The sequence below is a fragment of the Schistocerca gregaria genome, chromosome 1 (genome assembly GCF_023897955.1).
Source record: "Schistocerca gregaria isolate iqSchGreg1 chromosome 1, iqSchGreg1.2, whole genome shotgun sequence".
NCBI lineage: Eukaryota > Metazoa > Arthropoda > Insecta > Orthoptera > Acrididae > Schistocerca > Schistocerca gregaria.
The window spans coordinates 627085751-627103306 of NC_064920.1; the positions used below are offsets into that span (position 1 = coordinate 627085751).

The window sequence follows — 17556 nt, forward strand, 5'->3', positions numbered from 1 at the left end:
ATCGAAATGCGGAGAAATTGAAGAAGAGGAATAAACAAAAGCATCTAGCGTATTGTAAGTGGATTTTGTCACTTTTAACATCCATGGAATCGTAAAACGGGACCGCATTTTCTGTACTGATGAGACGTGGCTTCACCGTAGTGGATGCATGAATAGTCAAAACACAATACTTGGGTCAACCGAAAATCCGTATGCGTTTCATAAAAACAACTTGCACTGTCAGAAAACTGGAATGTGGTGTGCTTTATCGCTTCCTCGAATAGTGATCTCTAGTTTCTTTGAAACTACTGTTAATAGTATTATGTACCAAGATGTCATTCAGCAGTTAATTTCACTTCTTGAGGCAAATGATCGTTTTTGTTGGTTCCAGCAGGAACTAGTGAAACAATTCATATCTTAAGCGAATATTTTGGTGATAGAATCATCTCTAAAGGATTACGGCCCTTACTTGCTCCAGATTTAACTCTCTAGACTTCTTCCTCTGGCGCTATAAAGTAAGGGTCTTTAAAAACAGGATGTACACACTGGTGGAACTAAAGATTAACATAACAACGGAGATTAACATCAGTATCGTTATGCTACGTAAAGTGGTCTCAATCTGGTTAAATGAATTCGTGGATACATTACTGAACATGACGAGTATTTTGAGGATGTGCTATAAACAATGTGTATGATATTATGAGATATAGCACTTTTTAATGTGCACAACATTTCGATCGCCCTTATTACAACTATTTTTCGACTATAAAGTAAACACATAGATACGAAGGCAATACGTTAAGTAATGACCATTTCGCTTTAACAAATGGGGATTACCAACAGACCAATAGTGCATGTTTCGGCTGTTTACCTGCCCATGGCTGGCAAGTGTGGCTTCATCACTAAACAAGATACGTGATACATCTGGAGTGTCCTGTCTTAATGCCCACATATAAAGTTAACACGGTTGTTATAATCGTTTCCACCCAGCTCTTGATGGAGAGAGAGAAAATAGGAGTGTAACCCATGTCGATGGAGAATGCGTAGGACCTCATGCCTCCTTCTCGTGCGATTGTGCGGGAGCTAACGTACGGATCAACTGAAACAGCAGCAGCAGCAGCAGCAAGAACATTAATTTCTCCCCTCTTCTGCCGTCACTTGTTTCCTTCTGTTATGTTGTCTAGGTGTTGCACTGTTACTTCCACGTAACTGGTTGAAAAGGTTGATGAATAATAGCCGAGAGGGTTGACGTCTATTGGGATACGTACATTAACGAACTGCATTACACTCTCCGTGCACTATGAACCTGTAAGCTTCTTCTGCATTGGTAAATCCTACTGCTTTTACCGTCACACACTAACTGACGAGCAAGTCGCAGAGCACTCAGGGAACACACAAGCACACTATACGAGAACATACCAACTTCGTTTCTAGCAACTACGCAAGTTGAATGGCCCAAACAAGTATCGCTGTAGAAACCTTTCATAATATGATATATCGTAAATGACTCGCACTAGAATCCTGCAACAAACACCAGTCACGCTCTAATTTACCCTACTTTTCGTTTGTTAATGTCAAGAGGCATTCTTTCATTTAAAAAAGTGTATCTTTGCACAAAAAGACACTTTCTAAGTATTATGACAATCTGTTTGTTGTCTAACAATACGAGCCACTGACTACCAATCTATTCTGTAAAAACCGCACATCAATAGCACTTTCCATTTTCTCAATATTTACAAAGCAAATTTTACGTAATTCATCCTGTATATTGAACGCCATAACTATTATTTCGGAATATGTAATTCAGTAGTCTCGAAAAGTAAATGATCACTGTCACTAACAAGATTCACTTTAAGTGCAGAAGAAACCATTTCCGTCACTCTATCCTTACCGTTACCAACCGCTATGGAGAACGCCAAAAGCACATAAAACTTGAGAAATCAGCAGTTACTGATCAGAGCCTTGTAAACAAACACAGAATATTTTTTTTTAAATAAATCTTGTCCACATATCTTAATACTGGAATTTTGTTACTAAAGAAGCAGTAGAAATACGAGTTTTCAAGAACAAATTCAATCGGGACAGCGGGTAGAATCTTACTGGTGCGTGCATGCCATCTCTCAACGCTGTGAAGATACAGAGAAGTGCACTTAATTGTTTAAATTCCCAAGCCACCACCGTAGATATGGGCGAAGTCTCTGGTAACAAGTGCGACTTGAGCCGTTTATGGACCATAAATCGTCACCACAACAGCAGCCACGGCAGTTTTTCTTACGAAGACTACGGAAACTTTCGTCGAAAGCTCAAACTGAACCCGGATTGAACGTGGCAGGCTAACTTAGAATGTCGCCGCGGAAAGCAGCGACTCGATATCGCAGTATCAATCTACACTGATTGCAATGCCTCTAGGCATTAAATCCATCTTGACAACATTATTACAATGACAAAAAGCTTGCGACACGAGTTTCTATGTTGACAGAGCTTGAATTTTCGCTGTTGTTCTAGATATAGTAAAGAGTGACGCCAATCGAAAGAGTGGCTCTTCGTCTCTGGGGTGAAGTGCGGCACTAGTAGTAGTTTGGCCAAGAAAGGCATTTCCGTCAGTGTAACAGCGCGTCGGCGCTGCATCCATTCTGTCTGTTTCGTGTTGGTCACTCAGTTACCAGTGTAGCTGCTGTTAACAAATTCTGCTATGGCTATGATGTTTGGACACAGTTTCATCAACCAAAGAACGAGAAATAATTGGGAGACTATTCTTTTACACAGTGATTTTGTCCCCTACTTTGGTCTCCAAACCATATGTGATGAGTGACGAACGTGCTAGTCGATGTTATTCGTGCACATTTGTTCGGGCCTTGTTAAACATGTTACATCACTGTCTCACATACGTTTCGTTCATTATTTGCATCACGATACAATCTCCTTAGCTGACTGTATTTTTTGCAAGTTTCGGCTTCTCAGAGTTCCAAACTTGGATAACAATTGGGACTTTTCTGTGGACGGGATTTTGTACCAAACATTTAATTTTAATTACAAAATACACAAATTGTTTCGACTGGCTCTCATTTAATAGTGAATAATGAACCTAAGTGTAGAGGAGCCCATTCGACGTCGTATGCAAGCTTGATATCACTCTGTGGACCTGGAATGTGCGGGTGTCGTTACTGTTGCTCTCGTGCTTACATATGTTCGGTATTGGATACTACCTTTGTTTTGTTAGAACTAATGTGATTAATAAACTGCAAGAGGAAACTGGTCTTGTTGCCCATTTGTGGCAATGTCTACGTGCGGAACAAACAAAAAGCAGAAAATCGTAGTCAATTTAAGACACATCTTAGCCCCGTCGTCTGACCATTTAGCAAATATTTAGTGTTACTTTAATAATGCTATGAAAATGCAGTGCCTCTATCACTATCTGCAAAGGTACAAGAGCTACAGTTTCGCAGTAGGACGTTGGAAACTAGTCAATGAGGCTCCATGAGTCTACGGGGTCGCTAACCGATTACTAGGAAGCAAAAAGTGAAAGATCCTACGTAATAAATCACAGACAGACACTCGAACGTAAAATAGAATTTTTATCGTTCGTCTTGATTGCTTTTGTAGCGTCTTCCGATCCATCCACACCACAGCGTGGTGCTGGCTGCTGCCCTGTCGAGTGGCTTGCAACTGGGTCGCAGCTCGCCCTGCCTGTGACACCCGCTGCAGTACTGGGGGCGCCCCGCGTCCGCCGGATACAGCCGGCACTAGCTCTGTCCACGAGCCACGTGAAAGAAGACAACTTGCCGGTCTTCCTCCCCCAGGTGGCCTCTGTAAGACAGCCCAAAGCTCGCCGGTCAGTGCGAATTCCAGCCTCGACCTCGACTTAACATCAGTCTACTCGTCAGATCTCAGCGCTTGCCAATGGAATCAGACACATCATCACTACAGCTTACGCCGACCGTGAAGCCTACACGAACACTGAAGTGATAACATTTTGTATGTCGGTTGATGATACTGTTCTTGGAGACAATTAAATCTTGCTGTTTGTCAAGGGTAAAAAAAGAAAAGAAAAGAAACGTTGTAAAAACCTCCCAGAAATCTGTAATTTAAATTCGGATTTCTCCGTTTCCATGGCGTTGCTGCAGATCTGTCTTCGCTTCGACGGCGTGCGTGGTCTGTTAAGCGGCACCGTGGGCAGAGCGCCCCGTCGCCGATTTCAGGCACAGCAGACGTGTTCCAGCTATCCCGCCGCAAACGTTTTGTCCCTGTAGCCTTGGACATCTATTTGCGACAATAGCCACCTTATAAATTCACTGTGATTGTTAAAATAGGCATTGGGATTGAATTCGCTCTGCAAGTTCAAAATAATTAGATCTGGATCTTGCTTCTTGTGACTATAAATTTCGAGATCCTCCAAGACGTTAAAAATAGTCTCTCTTAAGCTGTCTTTAGGTTTTTCGTATTCGGATCAACGTTCATGACAGATGCTTTAACGTTGTCATACGGCCCCAAACACTGTTTTAACAGTGTCTGTGCTCGTTGGAATTTCCAAGCTCGTCCCCGTTTGTCCTATGTACGGTTTGTTGCAGTCAATGCACTTGATCGTATATAGGGTGTTACAAAAAGGTACGGCCAAACTTTCAGGAAACATTCCTCACACACAAAGAAAGAAAATATGTTATGTGGACATGGGTCCGGAAACGCTTACTTTCCATGTTAGAGCTCATTTTATTACTTCTCTTCAAATCACATTAATCATGCAATGGAAACACACAGCAACAGAGCGTACCAGCGTGACTTCACCACTTTGTTACAGGAAATGTTCAAAATGTCCTCCGTTAGCGAGGATACATGCATGCACCCTCCATCGCATGGAATCCCTGATGCGCTGATTCAGCCCTGGAGAATGGCGTATTGTATCACAGCCGTCCACAATACGAGCACGAAGAGTCTCTACATTTGGTACCGGGGTTGCGTAGACAAGAGCTTTCAAATGCCCCCATAAATGAAAGTCAAGAGGGTTGAGATCAGGGGAGCGGGGAGGCAATGGAATTGCTCCGCCTCTACCAATCCATCGGTCACCGAATCTATTGTTGAGAAGCGTACGAACACTTCGACTGAAATGTGCAGGAGCTTCATCGTGCATGAACCACATGTTGTGTACTACTTGTAAAGGCACATGTTCTAGCAGCGCAGGTAGAGTATCCCGTATGAAATCATGATAACGTGCTCCATTGAGAGTAGGTGGAAGAACATGGGGCCCAATCAAGACATCACCAACAATGCCTGTCCAAACTTTCACAGAAAATCTGTGTTGATGACGTGATTGCACAATTGAATGCGGATTCTCGTCAGCCCACACATGTTGATTGTGAAAATTTACAATTTGATCACGTTGCAATGAAGCCTCATCCGTAAACAGAACATTTGTACTGAAATGAGGATTGACACATTGTTGGATGAACCATTCGCAGAAGTGTACCAGTGGAGGCCAATCAGCTGCTGATAGTGCCTGCACACGCTGTACATGGCACGGAAACAACTGGTTCTCCCGTAGCACTCTCCATACAGTAACGTGGTCAACGTTACCGTGAACAGGTGCAACTTCTCTGACGCTGACATTATGGTTTCCGTCAACTGCACGAAGAATTGCCTCGTCCATTGCAGGTGTCCTCGTTGTTATAGGTCTTCGCCAGTCGCGAGTCATAGGCTGGAATGTTCCGTAAGACGCCGATCAATTGCTTCGAACGTCTTCCTGTTGGGACACCTTCGTTCTGGAAATCTGTCTCGATACAAACGTACCGTGCCACGGCTATTGCCCCGTGCTAATCCAGACATCAAATGGGCATCTGCCAACTCCGCATTTGTAAACATTGCACTGACTGCAAAATCACGTTTGTAATGAACACTAACCTGTTGATGCTAGTACTGATGTGCTTGATGCTAGCACTGTAGAACAATGAGTCGCATTCAACACAAGCACCGAAGTCAACATTACCTTCCTTCAATTGGGCCAACTGGCGGTGAATCGAGGAAGTACAGTAGATACTGACGAAACTAGAATGAGCTCTAACATGGAAATTAAGCGTTTCCGGACACATGTCCACATAACATCTTTTCTTTATTTGTGTGTGAGGATTGTTTCCTGAAAGTTTGGCCGTACCTTTTTGTAACACCCTGTATGTACCTGAATACCAAAACTTATTCCTATTGCTACAGATTTAATGGCATAGCTTGAACTTAGCACTTTTTGTTATGGAAACCTATTCTTCATTTACTTTATGAAAGCATCTTTCGAATTTGTCGTAAGTCTTTCCGTTGTAGATCATAACCACATATTCTTTGTTTCTGTTGTTTTTCTTAATTGGGACGTGATCGCTTTTTTGTTTTTGTTGTTTTTTTCTTTTTGTCATTATAAACTTTCATAGCGACTGTTCCTCTTTGTCCGTTCGCTATTCAAACGTATAACCGAAGGCTTGTTTATTATGTTTCCTTTATTTGACTAAAGTAATTACGGAAACATTTCACGTTAATTTGTGACAAATTTTATTTTAAAATATTCTTATAATTTTGTAAATATTGAGGATCCACAAACAGTTTTGGTTGTATCAGGATTATTTCCACAGGTAAAAAGTTGTGCCGAAGTACTGCACTCATTTCACGTAGTGAAGAGTGCAGCAATCAGTTGCAATGATGATATTGCATATGTAGGTTTCGGTCACTGTGTGGCAATCTTCAGTCCAGTAATATAAGTGAAAACATTAAAATCACTTGTATATGCACATAGATTCAACTGGGTGATTCATGCTAGAGGCTGAGGTCACACTGAGGCCCTCTTTACAATTACAATGCAGCTGGCCTCGGCGTACTTTGTACCAACGTAGAGAAGCGTCCTTATATGTACTACGCGCTGACAGCATGTAAGGCGGGCGCTGAACATTGATATAATGTACACTGGGGAGCCAGCTGCGTTGTAATATAGTAAAGAGGACCTCAGTGTGGACTCAACCTCTAGCATGAGTAGTTCAATTGGGACTAAGTATACATACAAGTGTTTTTGATGTAACATTTATTGGTTTGTATTTTATGACTGACTAACAAAAAAATGGCTCTGAGCACTATGGGACTTAACATCTATGTCATCAGTCCCCTAGAACTAGAACTACTTAAACCTAACTAACCTAAGGACATCACACAACACCCATCCATCACGAGGCAGAGAAAAGCCCTGACCCCGCCGAGAATCGAACCCGTGAACCCGGGCGTGGGAAGCGAGAACACTAGCACGACCACGAGATGGGGGGCGACTGACTAACATTTAAAGCTTATGCGACTCTACATGCATGTTACTTTATTGTAATCTGTTCTTCACACGTCTTGTAGCGCTGAAGATGGCCAAACAGCGACCGAAACCATTAAATTCTTAATGTCGCAAAAGCACCCACCAGAGAGCGCTGTAGGTTCTCAGTACCGCTCTAAGCTGGGCCGTGCTGTGCTGCTAGCTAGCGTAGCGCGCTTGGCAGCCGCGAGTGACCTTCTTGGCGCAGGTGACGAGGTCCCCGCGCGCGAAGGCGTCGCTGAGCAGCGGGTAGAGCGCGGCCGACGAACGCAGCTTCTCGGCGACGCCGCCCGTCAGGTCGACGAGCGCCTCGAGCGCGTGCCCGCCCGCCAGCGCCTCGTAGCTGCCGTGCAGCCTGCGGCAGCGGCATGGAGCGAGCGTCAGCTCAGCTCTGCACCCACCCACTGTACTTCTAGCTGCCTGTCCACAAACACTGAAGGACAAGCGGGTAGGTCTCAAAGCATATGTGCGGTTACGGGCTTTCAGTTACATTAAAATGAAATGGTGTGTTGTGGACCACAACTACGTACCCTCTGACTCAAAGTTGAAATATGAAAAGTTTTGGCTGGTTTCGTTGTCTAGGGGCTGGGATACGTAGTTACCGCATTACAGGCCAAATACTGCTGAGTCTACAGTATACAATATGAATATACAAATGAATCGAATGGTCGAAAGTTCCTATCGGTCAGCAACTTCGAATGTAACGTAGAAATTTGTAAATGACAGATTGCAATTAAATAAAATCTGCACGTAGCATCTTAACGACTTTAAATGATGAGTACATTAGTAGAAGTACTTTTGAGAATGCAATATATTTCTGCAAAACACTTATTGGTGTCGATGGTCCAGCAATTAAATAAAATATAAGTTGAATAACAGGGAAACAGTACATTTCTACTGCACATAATTAGTGATGACTAACAACATAGCTTGCGAGATATTCACTTCTAAACGAACATTACGTCGTCACTGTAGAAGCCGCCGAAATCTCACAAGTGCACAAGCCGGCACTCCAAACTATTTATATCTGCCGCGACCACGCGCAAACCGGTCCATACAGTCTGTCTCTCCTGCGACCGTACGTCCGTCACGCCGTTGCGTCCAGCACTTCCCGTGTCCTGTGCCGTACTGTCCCTCGCGCCGCACTCTCCAGAACTCTCTCTCGTGTCCTCTCCCATACTCCATGCTCCTCTCCCACTTCCATACAGTCTCTCCAGTAGCGATCGCTGTGATTGGCTAGAGCACTCCTGTCATGTTTTCAAGCCAACGCACACTCTCAAACATATTAAAACACATTCGAAATACTGCATTTACATTTAATTAACTTGAAATTAAATAAATATTCCTACAGCTGGAACATGAACGCGCCCTAAACATATAATTAAATACATAATCAAATTAAATTAACATACACTCCTGGAAATGGAAAAAAGAACACATTGACACCGGTGTGACAGACCCACCATACTAGCTCCGAACACTGCGAGAGGGCTGTACAAGCAATGATCACACGCACGGCACAGCGGACACACCAGGAACCGCGCTGTTGGCCGTCGAATGGCACTAGCTGCGCAGCATTTGTGCACCGCCACCGTCAGTGTCAGCCAGTTTGCCGTGGCATACGGAGCTCCATCGCAGTCTTTAACACTGGTAGCATGCCGCGACAGCGTGGACGTGAACCATATGTGCAGTTGACGGACTTTGAGCGAGGGCGTATAGTGGGCATGCGGGAGGCCGGGTGGACGTACCGCCGAATTGCTCAACACGTAGGGCGTGAGGTCTCCACAGTACATCGATGTTGTCGCCAGTGGCCGGCGGAAGGTGCACGTGCCCGTCGACCTGGGACCGGACCGCAGCGACGTACGGATGCACGCCAAGACCGTAGGATCCTACGCAGTGCCGCAGGGGACCGCACCGCCACTTCCCAGCAAATTAGGGACACTGTTGCTCCTGGGGTATCGGCGAGGACCATTCGCAACCGTCTCCATGAAGCTGCGCTACGGTCCCGCACAAAGTTAGGCCGTCTTCCGCTCACGCCCCAACATCGTGCAGCCCGCCTCCAGTGGTGTCGCGACAGGCGTGAATGGAGGAACGAATGGAGACGTGTCGTCTTCAGCGATGAGAGTCGCTTCTGCCTTGGTGCCAATGATGGTCGTATGCGTGTTTGGCGCCGTGCAGGCGAGCGCCACAATCAGGACTGCATACGACCAAGGCACACAGGGCCAACACCCGGCATCATGGTGTGGGGAGCGATCTCCTACACTGGCCGTACACCTCTGGTGATCGTCGAGGGGACACTGAATAGTGCACGGTACATCCAAACCGTCATCGATGCCATCGTTCTACCATTCCTAGACCGGCAAGGGAACTTGCTGTTCCAACAGGACAATGCACGTCCGCATGTATCCCGTGCCACCCAACGTGCTCTAGAAGGTGTAAGTCAACTACCCTGGCCAGCAAGATCTCCAGATCTGTCCCCCATTGAGCATGTTTGGGACTGGATGAAGCGTCGTCTCACGCGGTCTGCACGTCCAGCACGAACGCTGGTCCAACTGAGGCGCCAGGTGGAATTGGCATGGCAAGCCGTTCCACAGGACTACATCCAGCTTCTCTACGATCGTCTCCATGGGAGAATAGCAGCCTGCATTGCTGCGAAATGTGGATATACACTGTACTAGTGGCGACATTGTGCATGCTCTGTTGCCTGTGTCTATGTGCCTGTGGTTCTGTCAGTGAGATCATGTGATGTATCTGACCCCAGGAATGTGTCAATAAAGTTTCCCCTTCCTGGGACAATGAATTCACTGTGTTCTTATTTCAATTTCCAGGAGTGTATATCAGAGGAATAGCAAGCAAAAGTAGGCCAGTTGCCTAATGCCTCTGTGCTTTCTAAAACACGGTAAATATTTGACCAGTTTCTACATAAATAGTATATATCGGATATAAACAAAGATGTAGATGAATGAATGTATTTATAAACATGCTGCTACTGTTTTTTCGTGTAACTGTCGAATACTTATGGCCTGACGCGATCAATACTAATCGGTCACTTTGACCTCCAATAACTCATGTACTATTCAAGTTACATGCCTGTAATTTATACGAATTTAGGTTTACACTAATAGCTTTCTAAAGACACATCGATCGACAAAGTCAGATGTACCGTTTAGATTTTGGAAATTTGTTGCTGGCTGTTACTTGTATAATTTATCGTCAGATACTAAGCTTTAAACTAAGATATTGAAAATCTGATTACACCATCAGAATCGTAGTGCAAATAATGGTAATGTATATGTTGCTTTCTGAGGTATCATGATTTATCTGACTACTATTAATTTCTATACGAACAGTGAAATGTTTGCCATGATGGTTTCACAAAGTCCGCCATCTTCGGCACTCTCGGCATACAAGTCTCTTTCATCGACACAGCGTCACCAAGGAATTCCCACCCAGGCGGTTCTTGGACCCCGACTAACATTCAGCACCACGTGTTTGCTGCCGGGCCCCAGGTTGCAGAGCGGCCCGTGCAGCCACGCCAGTTCCAAACTTAATATATTTCTAGGGTGCCACAACTCGCCCGTTACCTCACACTGTAAATCAAAAAGATTTACCATGTTACAGTGTGTATTGATACAATGCGAATCACAAAAAAAAACTGTAAACAGTCGCAAAATATTTTCGCGCAGCAAAATTACTTCTACACATAAAGTTATTTATTAATCCACCACTCAACTTCAAAATGAATCATTTAGTTGGAGATAAGTTATGAGAGGCGCTCAGTAAGTAACGCAACATATTTTTTTCTCGAAGCAGGTTGATTTTACTGAGGATTCCAAAACACCACATTATTACCCATTCTTTTGGCTAAAAGACCCTATTTTTCAATACAGATTCCGTTCAATCCCAGAGCCTTACGCCACTTACTGGGAGGGCCTGCATGCCCGCATGGTACCACTCTACTGGTCGACGTCGGAGCTAAAGTTTCGCTGCATCAATAACCTCCCCATCATCTACCCACTGCTCCCCGTGGAATGCAACCTTCATTGGCCCAAACAAATGGAAGGTGCGAGATCCGGGCTGGATGGTAGATGAGAAAGGTCTAATGAAGTTCTGCGAGCTCCTCTCGGGTGCGCAGACTTCTGTCAGGCCTTGCGTTGTCATGGAGAAGTAAAAGCACGTTTGCATTTTTGTGCGACTAACAGTTTGAAGTGGTTTCTTCAATTTCCTGAGGATAGCACAATACGCTTGAGAGTTGACCATTGCACCATGTTGGCGGACATGAAACAGAATAACCCCTTCAGAATCCCAGAAGATCGTCGCCGTGACTTTACTTTCTGAAGATGTGGCTTTGAACTTTTTCATCGAAGGAGAGTTGGTGTGGTGCCGCTCCATGTATTAATATTTTATTTCGTCGCTGAGCCGTGCATAGTTCGCGTACGTGCCATCTCTTATTTTACATCCTGTTTTCTTTTTTTTCGTGTTGCCACCTCGTTATGATAGTTTCGATTTCTGTTGTCACTCACGTGATTTTTTGCTGCGCTGCTATTACTTCCCGGTTGTCGTCTGTCATGCAGTCAGTTTGAGCGTGCCAGAAGGGCAGTTCGACCCTACCAGTCGTGGAGTTGGAACACAGCACTAGATTAGTCGTGTTGGAGCAGCAGTGACGCCTGGATGTCCATGGCTCGCCCGACCGTTGCCGCCACGCATCACTTGAGCCGGGGACGGTCTTCGTGGATCGTGGGTCGGTTGTCCTACTGGACGACGTGAATTGGCTCGCCCATCACTTATGGGTTGGCTATGTGTGTGTGTACCTGTGTGTACGTGTGTGTGTGTGTGTGTGTGTGTGTGTGTGTGTGTGTGTGTGTGTGTGTGTGTGTGTGTGTGCGTGTGTGTCGACTCCCGATTTGTCTTAGTGATTGCACAGCCACTGCTGAGTTTCGTTCAAGTCTTCGTGCAAGTGTTTGTCAAACTGTGTGTGTAGTGGGTGTCATTTCCACTGACTACTTGTTTTAAATGTCGGCGTACAAGCAGTGAGTCGGTCGGCTGGAGTGGATCAGCAAGCAAGCTTCCGCGCGGCGCAGTCGTCGGGGCCCGCCGGCGGTCTCTAAGCAGTGTGTGGGAACTGTTCCGAGTACTACGAGGTTCGTGGCTCTCCGACCCACGACATGAAGTTTGAGTGGTGATTTAACTACCGAAACCACGTCTGTTCACGTTGTCCCCTTGGTTGGTGGTCCGCTGTTGGCGGTATTCCTGGGAGCAACAGAGAGTGCTCGAGTTGGTGAAGATTTAGAGGCCGCGTGGATGAATTAACTATATTTGTCGGTTTGAAATTCAAGTGCACCAGCGGAATTTTCACCCTTTTGGCCGTTAGTGTTCAGGTTACCTGCCCTGGTCACCGACGTAAATTCAGGGAGTGTCATTTCCTCATGTGTTGTCACTGTCCGACATGGTGTGATGTTTTTAACAGTTTAATGTATTTTTGGTTGTGCGCGGCTATGTCTGTAACGTTTTAGCTTTGGAATTCTCGTGTACTGGTCTGTGGTTAGCAAGTCGTCTTGTCGGTGGGTCCCTGACTGTCTCTTGGTTGTGCTGCCGGCGGATCGAGTATAGTTGGACCAATTTCTTCTCTCACCTAAGCGAATGTTAAGATTTCAAGGGCAGACCGGGCCCCCTGGAAACTTCTGAGCGCCATTGCCTATACTGCCTTTCTCGTCGGCGTTTGATTGTGTATTTTTAATGGCTTATAGCCGATGGTTGCAATTTCTATGCTTGTAATTGTGTTTTTAAAAAGAAAGGCCTTCAGCCGTTTTAAAAGTAAGTTTTCTGAATTGAGCAAGTCTTACAGTGTCTGGAGATAAAGCGTGGGCCTTCTGCCTGTTGAAAATTTATTCTATTGTTTTAAAGCATCGGCCTTCAGCCGCTTTAAGTTTTAAGGATCTTACTTATCATGTATTACCTTTTGGAAGATAAAGCTGTGGGCTTTCTGCCTGTTGAAAATTTATTGCAGTTGTAAAGTTTGTTTAAAAGCAAGGACCCTCAGCCGCTTTAAGTTTTAAGGTTCTTACTTTCAAGTATTACATTCTTTCAAGATAAAAGCAGTGGGCCTTCTGCCTGTTGAAAATTTATCGTAGTTGTATTGTTCTTAAAATGATGGGCCTTCAGCCGCTTTAAAATTCTGGATTGTTACTTATTAAGTCATCGCTTGGGCTTAAATACTATTTAAGGTTAAAAGCTTTGGGCCTTGTGCCTTGGAAAATTGGTTGCAGTTTTTTTTTAAAAATAAAGGACCTCAGTCGTTTTGGAGTAAGGTTTCTTATTGGTCATAAAGTATGGGCCTTCTGCCTATTGAAAGGTTATTGTAGTTATGTTTTTTTAAATTTATCGGCCTTCAGCCGCTTTTAAAAAACCTAATCTGCCTGACTAGTCAAGTCTTACATCGCTTGGCCTTAAATATTATTTACGGTTAGAGCCTAGAACCTTCTGTCTCAAAAAAAAGTATTTGTAGCAGTTGTATTTAATTCATCGGCTTTCAGCCGTTTAAGAATTAAAGAAGTTTTCTGTCGATAGTCAAGCTTAGAAGTTGCGATTTAATGTTTGGACAACTAAATAAAGTGTTATGTTTGGAGTGTAACTGACAGTCGCTCATTTTGGCCCCCCTTCCACAATTTCTACTACTTGTCCTGTCCTGCGGGTTTAGCAAGGCGTCTCAGTCGCCTTTGACGATGCTCGGCAGAAATTTATCACGATCAGCCTAGTAACGCGCAAGCAATTCCACACAGATGTTCCTGCGTTGTCTTCACGGTCTTCTGTTACACGGCGAGGAACCCAGCCGACACACATTTTTCCTTGTGGACCTCAGGAATCTGATGGCTTTAACAATGTTTTACTTCTCTTTACAAACAAGAGAATATGTTTCATTGATTCGAAAGTAAAGTTCGTAAGTTCAAATTAGCCTGACACAGAATTTCGGAGCTACCACCCCAACAACGCAGATTTCTGTTCTTATATGCAGGGCGTGGACAAAAATATTGAAACACAACCACAACATTTACCGAGTCAACAGTTGGCATTCAGAAATGCTTCTAGTCGTCTCGGAATGGATACGTACAGGTCCTGTATGGTTTTTCAGGGAGTGGTAACCCATTCTTCCTGGAAAAGAGTTCCAAGTTCAGGCAACGATGATGGAGATGGAGAGCGATCAGGCACACTTCTGTCCGAACCAGACCACAATGGCTCAATAACATTGACGTCTGGTGATTGTGGTGGCCAGGGAAGATGCGGCAATTCAGCCTCGTGCTCACACAACCAGTCCTGGACGACTCGAGTGGTGCGAAGTGTTCCTGTCAACTTGTAACATACATCAGCATTCGGGAACAAATATTGTAACTTGGAAATTATTTGTTTCACAATTCTAATTTCGGCTTTTGAGCCATTTTAGCTGGTACGGCAAAAGCTTTTGCTTCAGCTTACTAAGACTTTAAAATCCTCCTACATGTATGTATGTCACCGTCAATAATAGGTGGTGGTTAGTGTTTAACGTCCCGTCGACAAAGAGGTCATTAGAGACGGAGCGCAAGCTCGGGTTAGGGAAGGATTGGGAAGGAAATCGGCCGTGCCCTTTCAAAGGAACCATCCCGGCACTTGCCTGAAACGATTTAGCGAAATCACGGAAAACCTAAATCAGGATGGTTGGAGACGGCATTGAACCGTCGTCCTCCCGAATGCGAGTCCAGTGTGCTAACCACTGCGCCACCTAGCTCGGTCAAAAATAGGTCTTTTCACTGTAGGAATACGGCAACGTCAGACAAGTGCGAAGTTCCGCACATCGCAAAATGATGTAAGTTACGTGAAATGTCACCAACGATAACAACGTTCACATAAATCGCTACAAGTCAGTGTTCTCGCACACTCTTTACATATAAACTAAGGCCGTTGGCGCGGAAATATGTATTTCAAAGTCTAACATGTGCTCAAGCAAGATCTTGTGCATCACCAGCTGCCAAAATTCGAAACTGCAATTGCGAAATAAATTATTTCTACAGTCAATTGCTAATACGATTTCCTTTAAAATTCTGCATGACTGTGAACCCCGACCATGAGAAGTTCATTGTACCATCTGATGGACTTGATCAGCCATAATGGTCACATAATCCTTGGCAGTAATGCGATCTTGGTACCCATGGAATACCACGATATGGCTGCCAAATTCATCACCTAACCCTATCATGTTTCACTCTTGGGACTTAAAGTCTCCAGAAGTTGGAAACAGTGTGCAACGGAACTCATCCGACCAAATGGCTTCCTTCCATTGATCCATATTCCAGGTTTTCTGATTTCGGCACCACGTTTTCCTGAAAGGGGCATTTGAATCACTGAGGAGTCATTTTGGAATTCCAGATCGCCCTGCAATTTCCAAATTATGGTGCATCCTTCTTGTTGTTTTGGATCTGACAGGGTTCACGAGTTCGACATTCAGTTCTGCAGTGACGTTTGCAGCTGTAGTCTTCTTATTTTTTGTCCCGGTCCTCTTCGATGGCCGTCTGTCACGATCACTCAGCTCACACTTTCGTCCGCGTTGTCACTTCGATGAGTATGTTTTTCCTCCTTACCTGTTGGCGATATAAAACTTTGATATGATGCCTCTTGAAAAACCAAAAAAAAAAAATAAAACTACTGCTCCTTTGCTTATGGAAGCACCTCCAACTAGTACCTTCACTTGGCCCAGGTTCGCATTCACTTAGCTCCGATATAATGCATTCACAAGCACGCAGAACGCTGTTCTAATTGTGACTAACACTGCGCAGGTGTCGCTCGTTGTCAAATGCAACAGTGCAATCTGCTGGCTTGGCTAGCATCTGCATTTACGTTCAAGCATGCATTTCTCTTGGTGTTCCCATAATTTTGTCCAACCCCAGTAACTTCTTCGCCTTCCATCCATACTTGGCTTATATACTGTTGTATTTCAAGCTAAAATTATTCCGTGACTATGAGTGTGCTGCAAATTATACCTCTAAAATGAGCGCCTGTTACAGTGCATGCAATTGCCAGTTTTTTATAATGTCTGGAAGCCACTGTCTACACAAATCACGACGGGATTTATTACTGCGACCGTCGTATACAAAGGAGGTTTTTTTCCGGAGGGCTGCGAACAACTTTAAAGTATATTAACTGAATTACATCCCTTCATGCCATATTTTCTCTATGTTATTTGCTTTTTTCCCGGCAGTGACAGCGGCAGTGTAAAGCAGTTGCCTCAGTTTTTGCATAAGTTTAATTTCTTCTTGTTACGAAAGGAACATAAAGCATTTCTGGTCCATTTTCTAACTATAATCAACAATAAAATACTGGAAAGTCAGAGATATTTTATAACAATCCACGAGCAATCAGTGCTGGACTGAAAACTTGAAAATTTCGCCTCTAGAAAATACTCATGTCCTGTGTCGGTTCCACTTATTACCGAAATTCGAAATTAACCCCGTCTCTCTCTCTCTCTCTCTCTCTCTCTCTCTCACTCACTCTCCCTCACCGTCCCTCCCTCTCTGTCTCTCATTCATCTATTAGAGGAGTGATTTAATCTTAAAACAACGACGGTGATAACTACATTCCACACTCAACGCGGATTTAAATTATGCTCTTACATAAAACAGAGAATCTTCCCAAGGTAGTAGTTTTAGCGCGACGGCAGTCCAGAAAAAGATAAGCGCTAATGTAGGTTCAAAAATGGTTCAAATGGCTCGGAGCACTATGGGACTTAACATCTATGGTCATCAGTCCCCTAGAACGTTTTTAAATGTATTTATTTATTTTTTACATGATTACATTTAGGAAACGTGTACAAATGAGAATTCTAGGAACTCAGTGTTACAAGTAAGTGTTACAACAACAAAGGTGGCATAAAAGAGTAATGAAAAAAATAAGAATGTAAATCACTGATACAATTCCAACTAAAAGGTTCTTCAATAAATGTAACTGGTTCCACTTGGTGCTTCGCCATCGTTATCTGATATCTCCAACAGCGCCTTTGAAGGGCCTCTGCAACGGAGGTATTCTACTTCGCTAGTGCCTCAAGGAAAACAGCATCCTTGCAGCAGCCTGTCTCTTCCGTCGCTCATGGCTGACATGGCAGTACGTTCAGCCGTTAGTGTGACGCAGCACAAAACATTAACCGCAGCTTGGCACTCCCCAGATGAGTGGGGGGTTAAGGAAAACGCTGCGTAAATAATTTACGAAGAGCGTAGTAACTTAGAACTACTTTAACT

The 17556-nt window shown here is 44.3% G+C and overlaps 1 protein-coding gene across 1 annotated transcript in view; it reads right to left on the bottom strand.

Annotated features, from left to right (window-relative positions):
- Positions 1-7456: 7456 nt before the first annotated feature.
- LOC126365763 (calpain-12-like) overlaps positions 7457-17556 on the bottom strand; it is a 126083-nt gene continuing 115983 nt past the window's right edge. Inside the window, exon 6 of the mRNA XM_050008312.1 lies at positions 7457-7652. Coding sequence (XP_049864269.1) covers positions 7457-7652 — 196 coding nt within the window. The remainder of the gene's footprint in view (positions 7653-17556) is intronic.